Source organism: Acanthochromis polyacanthus, chromosome 13 (genome assembly GCF_021347895.1).
Source record: "Acanthochromis polyacanthus isolate Apoly-LR-REF ecotype Palm Island chromosome 13, KAUST_Apoly_ChrSc, whole genome shotgun sequence".
NCBI lineage: Eukaryota > Metazoa > Chordata > Actinopteri > Pomacentridae > Acanthochromis > Acanthochromis polyacanthus.
The window spans coordinates 37206556-37226842 of NC_067125.1; the positions used below are offsets into that span (position 1 = coordinate 37206556).

The 20287-nt window shown below is 43.1% G+C and overlaps 1 protein-coding gene across 4 annotated transcripts in view; it reads right to left on the reverse strand.

The window, feature by feature from the left end:
• Window positions 1-1004: 1004 nt before the first annotated feature.
• Window positions 1005-20287, reverse strand: part of sik2b (salt-inducible kinase 2b) — a 67969-nt gene continuing 48686 nt past the window's right edge. For 2 of the 4 annotated variants that reach the window (XM_022200136.2, XM_051957743.1), the window contains 11 exons: window positions 18523-18647; window positions 17972-18095; window positions 15106-15332; window positions 13248-13400; window positions 12654-12812; window positions 10757-10988; window positions 10359-10652; window positions 8291-8448; window positions 7011-7124; window positions 6666-6754; window positions 1005-5866 (listed from right to left, as the gene is read on the reverse strand). In XM_022200136.2, the coding sequence (XP_022055828.1) occupies window positions 5197-5866; window positions 6666-6754; window positions 7011-7124; window positions 8291-8448; window positions 10359-10652; window positions 10757-10988; window positions 12654-12812; window positions 13248-13400; window positions 15106-15332; window positions 17972-18095; window positions 18523-18647 (2345 nt within the window). In that variant the 3' untranslated portion in view covers window positions 1005-5196. The remainder of the gene's footprint in view (window positions 5867-6665; window positions 6755-7010; window positions 7125-8290; window positions 8449-10358; window positions 10653-10756; window positions 10989-12653; window positions 12813-13247; window positions 13401-15105; window positions 15333-17971; window positions 18096-18522; window positions 18648-20287) is intronic. The other 2 variants (XM_022200137.2, XM_051957744.1) reach the window with 2 other exon arrangements.

Here is a 20287-nt window from a genome sequence, read left to right on the forward strand (position 1 = left end):
CATATACAGTTTATGGGTAGTACAGTAACTACTGCTGATACTGGCACTGCTACTACAACTCGTAATACTATTACAAATGCTGACACTACTTCTACAACTCTAACAGCTATTTATACTACTACTGCTGCTTGTACTTTTAGTAGTACTACTAATGCTTGTACAACTACATTACAGCTACTATTAATCGTCTGATATTTGGTTGTCAAGCTGCTAGCTCCCGTTAGTGTTTTGCTAGTGGCTAACGAGTTAGCTCTCATAGACCGGAGGCTCTCAACAAGATTTAATAATGAAAAAAGAGCCAAAAACTGTTCTTGCCTATGAAAATTCGTACGACGTAGTGTGCAACTGTATGCAGTACAGTGAGACACTTGTTTCCATTTTCACGCCATCTACATCAATGGAAAGCTCTGAAACTTTGCCTCCACTAGCTTAGCCTCGCCGTAGCACGCAGGTCAAAGAGGCGTGGCCTATCTATTGATTGATATTTATGGTCCGATCTACTGATTCTTGACCGAGGGAGGATAAACATTTTTCCATGATAAGTTAACCGTTTCCAGGACATTTGACCTGTTTTTTTCCCCTCATTTTACATATGTTTTCCATAACTGGAAAATTGGTCAGTCATTTTCCAGGTTTTCCAGGACGCATGGGAACCCTGGTAATTATTGCAACAGAACACGTCCTGTGACTCCCGCTGGATGGTCCACATGGAGTGCTTTAGTTCTGGTTGAAATGATTTAAGGTTTAGCTATGACTCAACAGTTTATATGAAATGTGATTCATTTTTCCAGGTCATTAACCCACGCATACATCATGCAACCCTCCAGTAATATTACCGACTATGGACTGAAGTTACAGGACAGCTGGATTATGTGAAGAGGACCATAGGACAGTGGCAGCTTTGTAACCGCGCGCGTACACACACACACACACACACACACACACACACACACACACACACACACACACACACACACACACACATAAAAGAAACACACACAATGTTATTCCGTTTCAATAAACCTTTTTAATCTCAACAGCAAGTTAGCTTATGTGTGGTCAACATCAATGAAGGTAAATATAAAACTGGATTTTCTATTGATAGACTGATTTTTTTTGTTTGTTTTATCAGCAGGAGGTGAAATTATGATACTTGGAAACACATCCACTAGAATCTTCATGACTTTAGTCTTCAACTAGAGAAATATTGCTATAATACTTTTAAATGGCATACACTGATTGACCAACGAGAAAAAAAAGCACGGTAGAGAAGCTGACAAAGAAGCTCCAAAACTCCACACGGTGGGTCATACAGGGAAACTTCTGAGGGACTTTGGTTTTGTACCTTTGTAAAACCTGGCTCTACTTACTTTCAGAAAAAAAAAATTACAGAAAAGCAAGAAGTAATCATAATAAAATAAAATGATAAAAGGGTCCAACCAGAAATAATAGTGCTATTCAAAATCTTAATTTAGACTGAAAATACGAAAAAGTAAAAGGCACACTGAACACTATTCACTTCCAACACAAAATTCGGTGCAACTTGAGTGTGCACTGAAGGTTCACTAACACCCCTAATCTGTACAAAGAACACTTATCATAATAAAGTGAAAAGTGTTACTCTTTCTTGGATTAAAATCAACAATCAAATAAAGTGTTACTATGTCTGGTCTTTCTTTGAAAGAAATTTGTTTTGTGTCCATTATTGGTGGGGAAGAGAGAGGAGAAAGGTGTTTCCTACAGATTACGGTTCGTTTCATCTGCCAGGAAACAGCAGAGCAATACAAACCTTTTCCACCTCCACCACAGTCACCTCCTCCTCTCTCGCTACATCTCTTCGTCCCCTTGTTGTCAAAGTGCTCCAGTATTCAACTTCCACAGATCATCCTGTAGTTTTAGCCTTACCATTGACAAAATCAAAATAAAATAAACAAAACAATCATCAAAACATTCACTTCAAGGCAAAATCCACCCTCTAATGCTCTTACATCAGTATTGACAATTTAATGATCTGTAAACCCCAGAATAATTATTTCATCTGCAACCAGCCTCACACCCGTGAGTACAGTTCTTTCTTTCAAAATGCCATTTGCAACATGACCCACAAACTGGGTGTGAGCCTATTTCTGTCAATAAAATGTGGGTGTATGACCATATAAACATATCCAGCTAGCCGACTAATTGTAAATTGAAGGGTGGGACTATTAATGCAGCCACAAGACCTGTTTTGCAACATGCCTTTTGGCTGCATTACACTGTGGTCTGATGAGGCCATTGTAGCTGGAGTTATTAGTATCTCTGCCCATTTGACTGTTAAATGTGAGAGCAAATGGTGACTTACTAAGCAGTTGATCTTAGATCCTGAGAGGCTGACAGCAAAACTTGCCAGCTGTGTTAATTGACCGTAAAGCTGACAAAAGGAGACATGTAATTGTTTAGCAGCAATTTTTGTTACAACTATTTGCTTAAGTTGGTGAGAGACATTTGACATTTTTCTTAGCCTGAAATAGGCCAAACAAACTAAGCAATAAGCAGATTACTTCATCATTAGTCCCAGCACTAATCTGTTGTGAACTTATTAAAAGCATCTTAGGGTGGATTTTTCCTTTACATCTTGCACAGGACTGCAACCACAGTTGGTCCACATTTTCTTGCCAACACTAATGTCTGCTAACTGCAACTATAGAGACTCCTAGTCAAACCATCACTGTACTTTAAGAGTCTGATTGTGGACTCTAAGATATGTGCTCAGTCCAGTCTACACACAGAGTGACTGCCTTGTGTGAAGGCTAATCTGACTACAAACACCTCTACAGCTTAACCCACGACTACTGAAGGTCACACTGTCTGGCCACAGGCCACAGATGGTCACAGTTAATAATTTCATCTCGGCCCTGTGACGTTCATTGTCCTATTATTCCAATTGAGAGGATTTCCTTTTAAATCATCATCATCTGTCAGAGAACATACATCTGTGTGCTTCAAGTAGACTGAACACAGTAAGTGCTGTGAAAAAAAAGAGATCTCTCGTCTTGTTGCCGGCTTGCTGTCAGTCAAAGACTGATTTTGAGCCAACAGTCAAAATCCAGTGTCAGGTGACTGATGTTCTGCTGGTCTTTGTCTCACAGCAGCCTCAACGTCAGAGAGGAAACATTCTTTCATGAAATCTAATGCAGGGAATCTTCACGGGGTCATTCTATTATCATAAACACAATTCATCATTAAAACACAGAGGCATGACTGGAGCACTGAGGATGTAAACCAGAATTATCTAAAAGCTACAACTGCACTGAGAGGGAAAGCACAGTTTGTGTCACTCTGAAGAAAGCTGTAATACAGTGTTTGTCTTTTTCAGTAATGACAACAAATCCTGTGATGGACGCAGAATATCTGAATTCTGCAGTGTGTACAGAAACAAACACACAAACACACACACAAACACAGTGCTGTGCAAAAGTTTTAAGATATTTTTATATTTAGCTTCGTATCCATAACATCATACCAGCAGAGAGGCATGTGTTTATTCAGCATCACTGACCTCAACATAATAGTACTAGATTACATGAAGAGTCGGAAGCAACTGGGACAGAACAAGTTCTCCAGGATGCTTGCAACAACCAACCAGCCAAGTACCTCTAAGAACTGTGTGCAAGCGTACTGAGAAAAACCAGCGCTGTTTTAAAGGCAAGAGGGTGGTCAAACCAAAGATTGATTTGATTTAGGCATTTCTGATTGCACATTGTATGACATTAACTGATGAATAAACACTAGTTATTTCATTAAAACTTTTGCACAGTTCCATCCATACAGCTGTCTCCAGGCTTATCCCGGCACTTCCAGGGCAAACGAATGACGGATTATCTCCTGGTTACATCATCAGCTCAAGTGATGTCACTGCTGACAACTCAGAGGTCCCCGGGAACCAATCAGAGTCGGCTGTACAGGTGAGGCTTCCATTTACAGTCTCTCCACATTAAGGATTAATATTGCTTCAGTATTGCCACAAAAATAGAATATCGACTGTCTAACACCGCAACTTCTCAACCCAACGTATTAATTCCATCAGCCCTCATTTATCAGGCAAACGCATGACCCACATTTCAGCTGTTAAATAGGTACACGGCCATTTCGCCTGCAAAAAACTGGGAATTTTCCTAGTCGTGTTGAGCGTAATGAAATCTGGCAAGTGTGTGCAATTGGGTAAAGGTGGAAAAGCAGTTCAGTAGTGTAAGAAATTAATCAGGATCAGTAGTTACATTTTACAAGAAAAAACAAATATTTATGTCACGTAGCCTACACTAATGTTCTCATTAGTCATACTAAAAAACAGCTTGGAGCGAGTTTATCACTGTTAAAAGCACAATTGTAGCATTTATGTTATTTGTTTAGGCAAATGATGAAAGTTACCTGCTTTCTAAAGGAATAGTGTATATACTAGTGCTGCAACCTACACATGACTCCATGTAAGCCTTTGTGCATTAGTGTGTAAATAACTCCTATAATGGCTATAAAACCAACAAAAAACCCGACATCTTAACATTTGAATTTGTGGTGATACTCATGGTACCATGATAAATGAGGGCCATTTGCTCTTGTTCAGTTGTTTTTAATTTTTTAAATCTACTGGAATCTTTTAAAAAATGCACCAAAGGGTTTTGAGAACCAGTCTATTGTCATTGATGGTGTCCTATTTTAAATACAAAAAGCACTTTCAGCCTTTGTGCTTTTGGTTGCCACTTGATCAGTCCTAAATTAGTTCACTTCCAAAACCATTTCTCGGTGAAATGATGCACTGTAGCAGCCACCAGGATGTGCAGCATCCCCCCTCCCCGTGGGCCGCACGGCGCAGTCCTCACAGGGGGCACAACGTACGTGACAAGAGCAGCCTCGCCAAGTCAGCACAGCGAAGCTCAACATTGTGCCACATATCGGGCCTGTTCCTGCCTCACAGGACTGATGAGAACGAGAACAGAGGAGTAGAGGGAGAAAGGGAGGTAGGTTAAGGGATGATTTTGGTAGAAAGGTTGAGTTCATCACAACTAAGAAATGAAGTTTGTATTAGTTGTACAAAAATTAACACTTTCTTCCCTGTTGCTACGCTTATGGCCTCCACTTACATCTCCATTCTCTCTGCTCTTGATGCTGTGTAGGTTCTCATTGCTTAATACTGCTTTCTAATAACCCCTTCAGCTGGCTTTAGTTGACCAGTACGAAGCCATGCTGAGAGTCTACGGTCTCCATCATCTCACTGTCCAGGAGGGAGCCCTGCAGTTCAGGCAGGCCCAGGACGTCTGATTGGCCTGGACCAGCCAAAACTCCAGCCATAGCTCCGGCGTTGACCTCCCCTAGAGTGGAAGGGGGCAGCGAGGACGGATCCAGCGAGAAATCGTACTGCTCTGGGAGGAGAGCCTCGGGGGAAGGCCCCAGCACCTGCTGCTCACAGCCTGCAGGGTAGCTGAAGCCCAGGCCGCTGACAGAAGCTTCATGAGGCTGGGGATGGTGGAGCTGGTGGTGGAGGTGAGATCCAGGAGGCAGGTGTTGGGTGTAGTGGTGATGGCTCATGTAGGGTTCATAAACCAAGCCCTCGCCAGGTTCCATCAGAGGGCTCAAGCTATGAGGGTGGCTGAAGGGCGGTGAGGCCTGAGGACTACCCTGCTGCTGATTCTGGGGCTGGTGAGGGGCTGACATGGGGGGGCCCTGAGGGGAAGTTTGAGACACCACTGGGTCCAGAGCAGGGCTGCCTGTCGGGTAGGAGCCTTCAGCTATCTGCATCTGGTTGAAGTAGGCCTGCAGCCCCATGCCCTGTGGCTGCTGCTGCAAGTACATCCTCTTCTGGTTCAGTCTGTGGGGAGGGCAGTAGCATCCACTTAGCACAAAACAAAAAAATGGAATCAACACAATTAAAAACAAAAAGTTTCCAAAATTTAACCACAAGCACTTATGGGCAAAATATAGAATAAAAAGTCAACCGAGAAACTAAAATGGTGAATGCATGTGTCGTACAAGTAGGAGTTGTTGTTTATCTGAATGGGTGCCTGCTTAACGATTTGTTGTTTCAAATATTGATTCAAATAAATCTACTGTGCACAGTGACAGTTGGGAGAAACATTTGAACAATCTGAGCTTAGGAGATTCGATTAGGAAAGGGGATGCCATCTTCCTACACAACTAGAGAAAAATACAGACAGAAACATGGTGATGCATGGATGAGGCAGGCAAATGCATAAACCATCAACCTAAAGAAATAAGCCAATCATACTTCTTTGGTCAATATGAACTGCTACTACCAACTGTAGACAAAGGTAGAGCAAAACAAAAACAAAACAGCCCCCTTCGCTAACATAAAATCAGCCAAGAACACAACGTCAAGTTAAATGTCTGATAACCTCACTGAGTAACTGTGGCTCCAACGCCTAGTTTCATTCATGGATGTTTAAACAAAGTTTGGTTCTTCTCTGTAGTAAAATGCATTATTATTAACTCTGCTAACTTTCTGGATTCATTTGCAATTGCTAATGCTAATGCTAATACTTTTTTGGGCCTCTAAATCTTCTAGCAGTGAAAGGCCATCACAGCTAAGTGAACACAGCAGAAATATGTTTTAAAAGGGAAAAGAAGCAATAAAAAAGCAAATGTGTGGAGGAGACATCTGCAGTGTGATTTACCTGTGCTCCTGCAGCTGTTGCTCTAAACTTCGAGGAGTCTCCTTACAAAAAAGTTGGCAGCTTGCCGGACTGTTAGCCAAGACGTTGGCCTTTTGGGTAGAAGAGAGATTTGGTCTCATGATCATTTATCAGGATAATTGCCATGGCAACCATTTACAAACTGCTGTTTTATTTCTGTATAGTGGCAGAGCTGATAGTTCTTATATTTCTGAATGATATCACTAAACATTATGCAAAGCAGTCATTTGGCTTGATAAGACAGCTCTGTATCATGTAGAGACTTGTATGGACCAGTTGCTGATTAAATGTACTGCAGTTATACCGTAGGTGGTGTTAAGACTGTACCTGTAGTCTGTGAGTGAGGTACTGTGTCTCCAAACTCTGTCTGCGGGACAGGAGAGGCGGCTGAGGCCCACCTTGATATAAAGCTAGGCCCTCTTGATGCTTGTATGCCTCACCCTTTAAACAAAAACAGAACAACAAGGGATGTTTATGCACATGTATTTGTCCACAACTGCTCCAGGGTCCAGATCCCCCGTCCTGTCGGGTTATAAAACTGTGTCAAAGTCCTGGTGATTCATCGAGTGGTGTAACTGAATTGTCTTCGCTGTCTCCTGAACAAATGCCTGTGTGGTGACTGATCAGCCAGATGCCTTTCTCTAAATGGCATGTACCATAGGGATTACACATTAGGTAAATGAAATGAAAGCAAATTAAAAGGATGATGGGCCTCGAGCAACGTAACCAACAAAGAGCTGCTTTATTGCATTATGAGTGATGGACAAAAGGAAAATGACTAGATCTTGTCAGCTTTTGCGATTGATCTTGTGTTTAATTTTTACAGGAAAGCCTACTTATCTTCCCCCAAACGGCTCCCCCTGCAGTGTGGGTCTGTCTGCGTATAATTTTGTGTATTTTTGTGCACATCTTTTTGTGCGATTGCAGTTCTAGTCAGGGCTATGGCTAAGTCTGAGTGACTTCAACAATAGCTGCATTCATTTTGGCCTAGGCTCCAGGCCCCAGGGGGACGGGAGACAGTAAACAAGCCACAGTTGGCTGCCTCTCCTGGGGTTACACAACAGCCTGGGTGCCTGCTTTTTTTTCCCCTGGACATCATGGGGTCAGGACATGAGACGAACTGAAGCTGAGAGCAGGTTTGGGAAAAGAAAGATCTTGAGGTGTGTGTGTGTGTGTGTGTGTGTGTGTGTGTGTGTGTGTGTGTGTGTGTGTGTGTGTGTGTGTGTGTGTGTGTGTGTGTGTGTGTGTGTGTGTGTGTGTGTATGTATGTATATGTGTGTTTCAGCTTTTGCTACATTGTGGGGACCAAATGTCCCCACAACTGTAGGAAAACCGAAAACTATGTCACTTGTGGGGACCTCATTTCGGGCCCTACAAGTTTAAACAGTGTTTTCTTGGCCATGTTGTTGTTACTGAAAAAAGTAAAAGTGCAAAAACGTTTCTTTAGGGTTAGCCATTGTTTTGGTTAGGGTTAGGGGTTAGATATGAATGGGAGTCAATGGTAAGTCCCCACAATGATAGAAAAACATAGTATGTGTGTGTGTGTGTGTGTGTGTGTGTGTGTGTGTGTGTGTGTGTGTGTGTGTGGGATTAACAGCGAGTCTGACCTCCAGGAGGTTGTGCAAGTGGTGCTGTGGTCCCAGGTGGCCCATGGCGGCCCCTTCCCCGGAGCCCATCTGCTCCACCAGCATCTGGACTTTGTTCAGTTCCAGGATGCCTTTGGTCCTCGCCAAGTTCTGGAGGTGCTGCCGAAAGGCGACCAGACCTGAGAGCACAAACAAATCCCCACAAAACAAAGTCACCATTGATTCTTGAACCTGATCTGCAGAAAAAAAACACTTTTATCTTCATAACAGGATGTTGAAATGCTTCATCCTTTCATAACTTAATCCCCACTGACGCTAGCAAACCGAATGACCAGTTAGCACTTTTTATCACCCTTTCTGACAATGTGACTGGATGTACGTCATGAGTCGCTGTGGGTGTGTATTTGTGTGTTGTCCATGTGACAGCGTGTGTGTGTGTCTGTATGTGTGTGTGTGTGTGCAACAGCAAGCAGCTCTGATAAGACCCATCCAGTGGTGACGAACTGTTGCTGTGAACGATGGGACCTGACTCACTGTGATGGTGGGTAGTTATTTAAAACCAGAGTCAGCAGTCTGACGCAAAAGAATCCACCGCATCAACACTCTCCAAAGAGGATTACGAAAAATAAATAAATAAATAACTGCAAATACCAACTGGGAGCGCACAGTGCCGACTGTCAATGTGGAGCCAGGAAGGGAACACACATTTTTAACTTATAATTATAGGTTCTTCTTGGCTAAAGTGCAGGTGATTTACAACCAGCAGGCACAGAATAAAGTAGCTGTGAAGGGGAAAAAAAGAAAAAAGCAAGAGGTAGATAGAGGTTGTTTAACATTCCCTCTTATATTTTGGCTCCTCTTGCTCTCTGATGTGGAGAAGAAACAAATCCTGCCTGCCGCAGACTGAAACTTTGAAAAGAGAAAGAAAACCAAGACAGGGAATGAGCAGTACAGAGGGAGAGCGAGTGAAAAAGAGAGGGAAGGGGGGAGAGAGAAAGATATGTGGGCTGAAACCTTCAAATATCTGTTTGTGATTCATAAGGTGAATCATCACGGTTGTAGTTGTCAGAAAGACGAGAGAGGATGAAGAGAGGAGGAAGAGACAGAGAAAAAGTGTGTGAAGAAGGGGGAGGGGGGTGTTGAGCAAATGAGAGGGTGGCAATGAGGCATTTTTACCTGGAAGCCCTATATAATACATATATCGATATAGATATAGATAAGGTTGTCGCATCTGTGGCATGCAGATCAGACTTCTTCATCTTGTCTGGTGCATTAACCTCAGACATTTGTACTATGATGCTTGATGCAGCAAGCTCATAGTAACTACTGAGCTTAAAGAGACATGTCAGATCATTTTTTTGACACTTATATATGACTGATCCATGATTTCAAAGCATCTGTCTCAGCTCATCAGGTCTACATCCACTTCAGACAGTCATTGTCACTGAATGTTTTTCAGCAGCGTCTCAAGGGCATGTCTGAACTTGCTGCATTCAACTGTGCAGAGAGAGTAATTGGAGTAGTATAAGAATTACAGGAGACGATAAAATGACTTGTCTTGTCATTGGCTGTATTCCAGTATGGCTTTTTAGGAGTACACCACTGATTTTAGCATTGCATGTCCATAGTAGATTTTCTGAGGAAGAGCACCAACGTTGATGCTGAAGAATGAGAGATAACATGCTGTTTATTCCATACATTTTTCTTCCTTGTCAAAACCTGGAACCTACATTATGCACAATCTAACTCAACTAACAGTTGAGCAGGAGATTCAGGTGTACTACACTTTTAGTCCTAAGACCAATTTGCAATTGAAAGACACACAACCACGCATGTAGAAAAACAGTGCAGCTTCCCTTTAAGGTCAATTCGTCTCCTACTGCCAATGCTTGGTAACAAACTTTGTGATTTTTCCATTGTGCTTTGCAACCTTCTCCAATCTTAGACCTTAAACTGCAGTAAAAATACAGTGTCACATATTATGAAGTCAATTTAGTCTTATAGAAAAGCTGGTAATTTGAGGCATCCAAAGAGAACAATGAGTGGATTTTGACGCAAGAAATGACAGCTTAACACTGTTGGTTCTGACCTTGGGTGAGGGAGGTGTCGGAGGCACGACGTCCTTCTCTGAAGCTGATGGGGGAGCGGTTGTGTGTCTCCCTGTGCTGGGAGGTGAGGGCTGCCATTGCCGGGTTGGCAGGCCGAGCACTCAGGAAAGGCGTAGGGGTAACGCCAGCCGCGGAGCTGTTGGTTGGTACCACTTCAGTGAGAGAGGGGGGGTCCTCCAGCAGACCAAGGTCACTGTGCATGGAGCCCATATCGTAGCCAATGTCTGAGTCCACGCTACCCATGGAGGGGTTGTGGCCTAGAGTGAATAATTTACCTAGGAGGCAAATTTTTTCATACCATGTCAAGGCAGTGATCCAGAAAACTGTTGTATTTTATCATTAGATAGCATGTAACAGAGCCTGTCAGGTGACATCATACCTTGGTTCGAAGGCCCGGGCTGGTTGGTGACCTCAGACAGGGTGTGTCGCCGTTGACCGAATCGAGCTGTCTGATAGGCTGAGAGCAGGTGGGATGGATCATCCTCTGTGTCGGGCTCCTCAGTCTCAATGCCCTCATCAATCGATGTCTCCATCATGTTGCTAGGCGACGAGGTGGAGGACTTGCGGAGGACAGTGGGGGGAGGTAGGGGGTCCAGCAGGCAGCCGTTCACCTAGATGGGGGCAGAGATAGAAACTGCACATGTAAAATTGACTAAAACAGGATGACAACAGCTCTGAACTGAGGAGCAAAGGACGTATTCACACTCAACAACAACAATCAAAACTGCAGGTTATTGCTTAAATCAGTCAAACCCCAAGGAGTGTACACATAAGAAAACACACAAAAAAATCCATCATTTGCACTCGACAACTTGGATCCAAGAGGGCAGACAGCATGCTGAGAACAAGGGCTCCATTAGTTACTCTCCATCCTCTACTTTCCCTCCACTCACCACAGTGGGTCTCATACTGGGAGTGTGCGTGTGTTTGTTACAGCATGGAGGCCTGTGTGTGTTGGCGTAGAGGTGGAGGGTGGGGATGAAGGAATGCAGGGCCAGGAAGTGAGCTATGACTGAAAGTGCCGTGTGACTGACACACACAGAAACACACAAATCATCTGCATGAGTTGCCGCAGTAACCGGAAAGCCTGGTGTTGGTCTGGAAAGAGCAACTTTGCCCAATTCCCCCATCTGCTTTCTGTAGTGTGCTGGGATAGGAATGCTATTACTCAACAAACACACTGAAGACAAGAAGGGAGAGCTACATTGAGAAATAAGCAAAAAAAAGGTTGGTGTCATAAGGGGAGAGAGAAGCTAAAGGATAAAGAAGAAATGGTGAGGAGAAAATAGAAGATGAATGGAAGAGTTTAAAAAAAAAAGGTAAAAGACCCAGGAGAGAGGAGAAAGAAAGCCAAAATCTAAAAACGAAAAGATGAGCTGTTGGCTGATGGGTAGGAAGTCTGGGCGTCGAGATCTCTGGAGCCGCGCAGCAGCTTCCTGTCCATGTGTGTTCACTCAGCTCTGCATTAGGTCACATCATCATCACAGGACCGCTTACATAACCAGACTCCATTCACGCAGATAACACGCACTCAGACTCTCGGCTCTGTTCTGCTTACCACAGACACACGCACACACACATTAAACAATGTACAAATCCTTCTTTATTGGAGCCAGGAGTGGCGGTGGGATGGAAAAAGAAGTCTCAAAGAATGATACTTGTGTGTGTGTGTGTGTGTGTGTGTGTGTGTGTGTGTGTGTGTGTGTGTGTGTGTGTGTGTGTGTGTGTGTGTATACAGCCTTGCAGGTGTGTGAGGCTGTCAAGTCAGACCACCGGTGACTGTGTTCTGTAATAGGCGGTAAAACCCAACAACAGGCCTAGAGGAAAAGGTCGTCGGCTGGCACAGATAAACAGAGGAAAAAGGGGGAGCAGTGTGTGTCTGTGTGTCTAGGAGCCTTGCAGGACGGGCAGCTGTCCTGTCAGATGTGAGTGCTGGCTGAGTGCTTACATAAGAGGACAATTCAGTTGCACTCTGGCAGGTTGACGGAGCAAGCTGACGCTCCCAACCTCAAAGAAATGTGGCGCACACGCACACACAGGCATGCACAGACATTTCTGATTTGCGGCGAGTGGGTATGCTTATCAAAGCAAATCACTGTCAAGCTTATCAGGGTAGTGCATGTGCAAGCTGATAATGACCGTGATAACAACAAGTTCCATAACCAAAATGCCGTATGGGAGTGAGCAGTGATATAAGGATAGAGGACAAATGCAAGGAGACCAAAAAAAAACTCCCTGAAAAAGACTCAGCCTGTTTTTACTGGAATTGGACTTACTTTTGGTGTGTTGACATCCTCCACCATGAAATTCTGCTCCAGGGGACATGCAGTCTGGGGGAAGGTGAAAGCATCAGAGGAGGCTTGGGGCACAGCAGGGGAACGCAACAGACGAACGCCCTGCGGGAGCAAACCCACCTGGGCTGAACCACTGGTCGACTGTACAGAAGGAGAAAACAGAGATGGTAATAGTCTTTGACATTAAATATGAAAAACCTTCTCCAATTCTGGCCAATTCTGAACAATATCCTTGTAATTACAACAAAAATGACCTGCAGATAATTTGACTTTATAATCCTAAAGGGACAAGAAAGCCAGATTCTAGATGGTGAAGGAAATGAAAGAGTGGTGTAAGAAGAGGTAGTGGGTAAAGAAAATGAAATAATGAATAATGTAACTGAGGGAGATGCATAAGATCAAGGCTGGGAGGACGAGGCTGCAAAAGAGCACATGAAGACATGAATGGGTCGCATCCGTCTATTTGTTTGTTCCTGGGTGCAGGTGTGAATAACAGAGCTTTGATCAGAGAGGACTGGATAGTAATCTGTGCACATTATTCGAAAGCCCCTTGCGACCCCGATGCCCTGTGGTTACCTTGACGACCGTCTGTTCGGCAATGGTGCTGGGCCGTCGCTGGCGGGCGTCGAGCCTCTGTTCGACAGGGAAGCTGCAGCGATGGGCCTTGAGTCGCTCCACCAGCAGGTAGTAGATAGCAGCAAAGTGGTTGTAGCTCTTGTTCTGCAGAGACTGGAGGGTGACAGACGATATAAATGGAGGCGTCGGTAAATGAAGTTATTAGTGAAGCTCAGACTGCATTTTGGATGATTTAACTGTGACAGCTCTTGAGATATGGCGAGATAATTCTTTAATTATTCCTGTATGAAAGTGGGTTATTGCAGCAGCTTGAAGAGCTGAATACAGATAAAAAATACAATACAGAGAATATGTTAAAAGATGAGGCAGCACCCAGAAAATGGTGCAGATAAATTACAGCCTCTTCACCTGTCGATTAACACTCTAAATCCCACAACCTGCCAGCGGGTTGGAAAGGCATGTCATCTTTCAGTAAAACTGCCAAAATGTTTCAGAGCCAGACACTGTAAAACCAGAAAGAATCATCAGCTTATCAATTTTCTGACAGTCTTTGAACTACTCAACTGTGACTTGCCACTTGCCACCGAATCTAAGCTTGAAATTGCCATAATTAAATCAAATTGTTTTACATGTGCCATTAAAGGTTTTACACTAACCAAATACCGTTTGTAGTAACTCATCTGTGACCAACCGTCACGTGACAAAAAGTCAGGAACACTGGGCTGAACTGTAAACTGTGTTTACACAGAGCAGATAGGAGAAGAGTATAAAAACAAATAAAAAATGTAAGTAGTAAAACATATACAGTCAACAACTTTCTTTCCAGCGTTGTTAATAAATGTGGGAAGCTGGAAAACATTGTACTGTCTCATTATGTAAATGACGTTAAGCTGTATTGTAACTATGTAACACTGCAAAAAAGACATGTTTGTGCTGTTTCCATTCAGGTTCAGGACTTTACACTACAATGAAAAAATGAGCCCACAGTGAGGAAAAAATGTAATGCAATATCAAAATATGCCCAGAAACTTCTTGAGTTTAGAAGATAAGCAGATCAATAAATACTTGGTCTAAAGGTTCAGATGTGTTTATTAAGTAAAGAAATATATTTTTCGTTTCCTATAAGAGCTAACAATAATGTTTACAGTTATATTGTGATTGCTTTGCTGAACATTTAAAATAATGTTATTTATTGCTTCAGAATTTCAAATTCATATTGGCAAAACATTTTTAATTTATTCATGCATATTACATTCCTGAACATGTGTTTATGTGAAACATAAACAAAAGAGTAATTAGATATCTTGACAATATAGTCCTGCATCATCAAGCAGCCTCTTTCTATAAAATTGATTATATTTTTATGAAGATCACTACACTTGTAACACAATGCTCGTAGGAAAGAAGACCCAAAACAGAATCATGCATGCAAAGGCACAAATGTGAGCTGCATTTCCCATGTGTACTGTGTGTATGTGCTATTGACACTATACGCTCGGGAATTATCAAATAATTTTCCCATTGGAGGTCCAACAATTGATTTCCTCACTGTATCTACACTCTTTAGACAAAGCAGGCAACTACCCAAGGTGACCAGTTCCAGTCCTCGTACTAAATCTGTCCCTCAAGTCCATAACAAAGAAGAACTTAATTCACATATTTTTATCCTGTTTGTGCAGCACGGTGAAGGTGAACCTGAACAAGATATACAGCCACAATGAAAGAAATCTTTTTGTTCCTTACGCAGAGGGATTCTCATCCACTGTTCACTTTCATCATCATCGTGTTCACTGACTTTAGCTTTGACCTTCAAACCTTTAACCACAGTTGAATAAATCTGGTCCTGCTTCCAGCTTACCTCTATAGTCTTGTGCTGGTCGATACCCAGGCTGTGCATCAGGCGAAGGACCTGTTCGCTGTATTCTCCTACACCCGCCTCCCCGTCAGCAGACAGAGGCTGCTGGTACAGGACAGGCCTCTGCACTGGAACATCCAGAGCCATCCACTTGTGCTCCTTAATCTGGGCCACAGACAGACGCTTTGACGGGTCCAGAACCAACATTCTGCGGATGAGGTGTTCACAGTCTGCAAGGGGTGGAAAGAGAAATCACACAAGATTTTTATAGACGTGCATATTTCACAACATTTTCCAAGAAGAAAGAGGTTATTTATGTTGGAGAACTTTTTGTATGAACAATGATGAAGCAAATTAAGCCACAAAGCACTGTATCCTCATCAAAGTGGTTCAGATGAATTGGGGCAGAAATAACACTTAAAGAGCTTAAAATCTAAAAAAAAATCTTTTCTTAGTTTCTCCTGCTGTCACTTCTGAGCAGCATGACTACACTCTTTTCTACTTTCCTCCCCTCCTAATGAGAGCTCCTCACCTCTAGTTAGTAGCTAGATGAGTTTGACGTCAGACACAGCTGGGTTCTTAACAGGATTACAGTTCCCCTGGCTGTGCCGCTTTGGCCTGCCTGCACCCCTACTGCCTGCACTGCATTCCTGCCCGCCACATGGCATCCTTACCAATTTACTCCACCGCTATAGCCTAAAAGCAAAACAGGTGTGTTTTCAACAAATAAGCCCAGCAGCTGCTTATTATTTCTTTGATCTTTAAGACTTTCTTTTATTAGTATATGTTTAGCGTATTTATTTCAAAAACCTGAAAACAAAGCAGGATTCCTGTGAGTCACTAAAGGTGTTCAGTTTCTGATTTGGGATTTAGACACAGCACATAGATGAAAATATTCTAAAAAGAGTTTTCGAAGAAAGTGTTGTGTTGTACGACGCTTTGGACAAAAGCGTCTGCTAAATGAAATTGTAGAATTGTAGAATTTTCCACAAACAACCTTCTGTGGGTCATTCGTAAGCATGTTATACTGCACTGAATATTCTGCTTTCCATCACAGACTAACAGAGAGATCTCAGCAGTGCATAACAGAGAGCCCAAGGACCTGGCTGCCAACGTTAACTCCCTGCTGCACATTCTTCTCAGTTGCCCTGCTGATCTACTAACGTCTGCTTACATCACATTTTTTTTCTACCTCGTGCCTGATAGTTCAGCCAACTCAATCCCCCCCCTCTCTCTCTCACATTAAGGATATAACCAGTGTGCTCTTCACTGCACTTTTACTTCATGCTGTGGCCTCTAAACTGCCTGTGCAGTTGCTAAGTTAAACGGCTTCAAATATATTTCAGTACAATACACCACAATTTATTTGACCCAGAAGTTTCTCAAGCTCTTCTTGTTGCTACAGCCCTGTTTATAGCAACAGATGAAGCTGAGCTTTTCCTAACCACCAGGGAAGGCTCGATATGTAAAGAGGTCGGCACTGCATGACTGTGTAGCCGGCTGGCTGATTGATTGACACTCTGTTCTTAGCCAGTGCATTACACCACTATGACTTAACCACTGAACCATCCCACTTAACACTTGCAATGCCCTGGTGGTGTAAAGTTGCACCGAGAGGGGGAACAGCATGGTGCTGCACGATACTGAGGAGCAGGGATATTAAGGCTGACTTTTTGCTATCTGTTTTATAAATTTTTTTAGATATAGTTTTTTTATTCTTCATATTTATATTTTGTTTCGGTGAAGGCTGTGGTTGGCTACACAGAAGACAACAAGAATACCACAAGCACCACTGAGATGCACACAGCCTGTGCAATATGCCACAGAAGGGCCAGAAAAAGACAGCATCTTCTGTAGTTAGTATGTCACTAAGTTGAGAGCAGACCTCAACATTCACAGTGCTTTCATGTTCTAGTGAGAGTTGACTGTGCAGTGCAAGGCTGTGCCGTGTACCACAGTGCTGGCCGGTGAGAGCAACGAGGAAATAAGATGGACTGTTTCTGGATGAAGAAATCAGCACACTCTGTTCTACTTGTTCAGGGAACAGGGGCTGGACTGGGGGTGGGGAGGCGGGTTCGAGTGTCAGTCTGGCTCACATAGCTGACATTACGCTCCTACATTCCCCGTATGTATTAATTGTTTCAAGGTCCTGAACATTTAAAAAAAGGATTCTGGCCGACTCTCGCATCACACCCCCTGTGGAGAAGTTGCCTCAGACTTGCAGATGGGATACCGAGAAAGAGGACAAGAGGAACAGACAGGGACACAGACGGACAGGAAGATGTCTCACAGATAGTATGAGTCAAACAGGCATACAAACAGACAGACAGGCAAGCTGCTGGAGGGCTTCACTGGCTCTTCCCCAGGTTACATAAACAGCTCCAGCTCTGGACATAATCTGCAGCCAGCGAGCTAGCACAGCCGCTAACAGCAGGGCTGCTTTGAGACAGTTAGCCAACCTGACTCACTCTGCTGCCTGCGTGTGCGCACATACACAAGACACACACATTACAGCGGACAATGACAGAGTGCTTCATACTGTATCCCCTTCAAGTGAGCATAATGCTCTACCGCTAATGAAATGACCTCCTGACTGGTTGCAGCCACAAAAGCGCCTGCAAGCGAACATCCAGCAGTATGGTGACTCAAATAGGAAAGTGTGATCCATTTGTCTGTCTGTCAGTGTTCCTCACAGGAATTTTCATGACATTTTTTGCTCATGTCGTCTATAGACTGTGATAAAAAAGACTGGAAGGCGTCTTACAAAACACACTACATGCTTGTGCTTTCACAGGGATGTGAGCTGTAGGGGCTGACACATCTTATTTTGTGTTTAATATCCCAGAGGGAGTCGCTCAGTGCTTCTTACCTTCAGTCATGAAGTAGGGGATGCGAAACCTTCCTTCTAGGACTCTCTGTCGGAGCACGGGCAGAGAGGGCCCATCAAAGGGCAACGCGCCACACACCAGCACATAAAGCACCACTCCCATACTCTAGAAACGTGAAAAAAACAGACACAGAAAAAAAGGTCAGGGCAGGAACAATCAGGAGATCAATCAGAAATATCTGGATGCAAATAGTGCTGATTATTACTATTTGCACTCTCCTACATGTACATCTGCAAGTGCATGAGTCCACATCCAAATGAACATGCAACTATATCGTAAATGGCTGTGATATATATTACAGGCTTTGAGCAGTGGTTGGGAAATCATCCTCCACATCACCATACGACAGGAACAGAACTTGCTGACGGTATGAAATCAAAACTATTTTCCACTGTTAAAAGGAAGGGTGCTTAAAAATGTACTCAAGGAAAGAGATGACAGGATGTGATCTGTATACTCAATCCACGTGTTTCGATGAATTATTAAAAAGAACATGGCACAGTTGTCTTCTTTATGCAATCAGTCATCTCACCCAGATGTCCAGCTGTGGGCCCTCGTACTGCTGTCCCTCAAAGACCTCTGGAGCGGCGTAGGGCGGGCTGCCGCACCACGTGGCCAGAGGCTCCCCAGGCTGGAAGAAATTCCCGAATCCAAAATCTACACAGGGCACAACATCAGGGGAAGCAGGTAAGAGATAATCCTAAACAGTACAGTTTGCAGCAGTTGTGCTTGTGACTGTAAAAAGAAAAAAAGGTTGGGCACTTTATGAATATCTGCTGTGGACTGTACAAAGAAGCAGTCCAGAACAAAGCTGCTCAATACGTTCAGTGTCTTCATGCAGGTTTTGCATAATGTAGTATGTGATCCACATATTTGTACATTGAGGAAATGGGCCTCTGTATGAGGTAACCTCCCTGGGAGACTGACATGAGGTCATCTCATGCAGCGCTCCGATTGGTTGTCAGCAGAATGACTCAAACTCAGATTTTAATCTTAGGGGGAGAAAGACAGAGAACTCTATCTTACATTTGCACAAATACACCCAAAATGTTGCAGAAGTTTACGTCTGCCTTTCATTAAAATCCAACTAAAAGCTGCAGTAAAATCAGCCAAATCACACTGAGCCAACGCGTGTGCTTGCAATCACTCAGCCAACCCATTTTTTAGATTAGTTCATATCACTTTCACACACGTTCCCTCCTTCTCATCCCATCTCCCTCGCTCCCAAATCTTCTCCAGCAAATGATCCTTTGTGTCTTTTCCTCATTTGGCTTTTGCAAGATGTGCTACTAGCGCTTGCTACTAGAGCTGGGAGGGAAAATAGCTTCTTAGATGTGGCAATTTGATGGTTTTCTCTGCCTCCTGTCATTGTTAATCCAGTAGCTTCCATTTCTGATGGGCAGTGGTAGTTATTTTTCTAACATAAATGATTTTGATATGAATGATTTGAGACCTGTAGAGAAAAAAATGAACTGACAATAGATGAAAAATTCCATGCTTAGTTCATTGTCAATGGGATGATGTCATGGGACCTGACAGCTCCTGGAGCACACCATCAGGCTCACTCAACCCTCCACCCCCACCCGTTCTCCATAATTCAAAACAGTTACATAAACAGAAAGAAGTGTATTGCAAAACAAATAAATAACAGATAAAAAAAAAAACAATCTGGCTTACATAATGGGGCTGGAGGTGATGTGGGTTCATACACACACATTAATGCACACAAGCACACAAAGCAGTGTGTGAGACAGTAAGAGACAGAATGTGTAACAAATGTATCTTCCTTTGCTTCCGTCCTCATTATGAGAATTGACAAATAATTGAGAAGAAACTATACGTCACATTCAGACACACCACACCCACGGCTTACACACAAGAACACAACTTCTCCCATTGTGCAGAGCTGCATGAAGCAACTGTTAATTATCCATGAATCACTGAATCAGTTTCGGAATTATTTGCATTGTCTGTAAAATGACAGCCAACATTTCTGTTTGGTCTGTGAAACCCAAACCAGAACCAAAATTCAGAGATACAATTTTTTATTTTTTTATTTTTTTTTTTTACACAAAGGGCTGCATTGTTAGGCACACATAGTTAACGCTAGATGATGATGCAGTCTGGTACTACAGTACTGCTATAAATCGTACATTCCTGTTGGTCAAAACGTTCAGTTTTTATGCAAACCATTTAACAGAGATGTTTCTTCTGTTTTATGATCATTGTTTTGCTGCTGCGTTACTAAAGAGAGGTATTTCTGGAATTTAGACTGACGTGAAGCTAAAATTTTAGTG